General features: G+C 51.1%; 1 protein-coding gene across 1 annotated transcript; it reads left to right on the top strand.

The window, feature by feature from the left end:
• Nucleotides 1-4: 4 nt before the first annotated feature.
• Nucleotides 5-847, top strand: LOC121940814 (tripartite motif-containing protein 29-like; the record flags this gene model as incomplete). The annotated part of the gene is made up of 1 exon (XM_042483497.1): nt 5-847. A coding segment is annotated over one exon (843 nt), but the record flags the coding sequence as incomplete, so codon positions are not given.
• Between the last annotated feature and the right edge of the window lie 6 nt (nt 848-853).

The raw sequence follows: 853 nt of genomic DNA, 5'->3' as shown, positions 1-853 counted from the left end.
AGAGGATGAGAGGAAAAAGTACAGCTGCCCTCAGTGCAGGCAGAGCTTCACACCGAGGCCTGTCCTGCTGAAAAACACCATGTTAGCAGTTTTAGTGGAGGAACTGAAGAAGACTGGACTCCAAGCTGCTCCTGCTGATCACTGCTATGCTGGACCTGAAGATGTGGCCTGTGATGTCTGCACTGGGAGAAAACTGAAAGCTCTCAAGTCCTGTCTGGTCTGTCTGGCCTCTTACTGTGAGAAACACCTCCAGCCTCATTACGACGCCGCTCCATTAACAAAACACAAGCTGGTGGAGCCCTGCAAGAAGCTCCAGGAGAACATCTGCTCTCGTCACGACGAGGTGATGAAGATGTTCTGCCGCACTGATCAGCAGTGTATCTGTTATCTCTGCTCTGTGGATGAACATAAAGGCCACGACACAGTCTCAGCTGCAGCAGAGAGGACTGAGAGGCAGAAAGAGCTGGAGGTGAGTCGACAAAACATCCAGCAGAGAATCCAGGACAGAGAGAAAGACGTGAAGCAGCTTCAGCAGGAGGTGGAGGCCATCAACCGCTCTGCTGATAAAGCAGTGGAGGACAGTGAGAAGATCTTCACAGAGCTGATCCGTCTCATGGAGAAAAGAAGCTCTGATGTGAAGCAGCAGGTCAGATCTCAGCAGAAAAGTGAAGCGAGACGAGTCAAAGAGCTTCAGGAGAAGCTGGAGCAGGAGATCACTGAGCTGAAGAGGAGAGATGCTGAGCTGAAGAAGCTCTCACACACAGAAGATCACAACCAGTTTCTGCAGAACTACCCCTCACTGTCAGCACTCAGTGAATCTACAGACTCATCCAGCATCAACATCCGTCCTCTG

Source organism: Plectropomus leopardus, unplaced genomic scaffold (genome assembly GCF_008729295.1).
Source record: "Plectropomus leopardus isolate mb unplaced genomic scaffold, YSFRI_Pleo_2.0 unplaced_scaffold94332, whole genome shotgun sequence".
In the NCBI taxonomy this organism is placed as follows: Eukaryota; Metazoa; Chordata; class Actinopteri; order Perciformes; family Serranidae; genus Plectropomus; species Plectropomus leopardus.
Note: the sequence above shows the minus strand (reverse complement) of the source record. Positions and strands in the feature narration are given on the sequence as shown.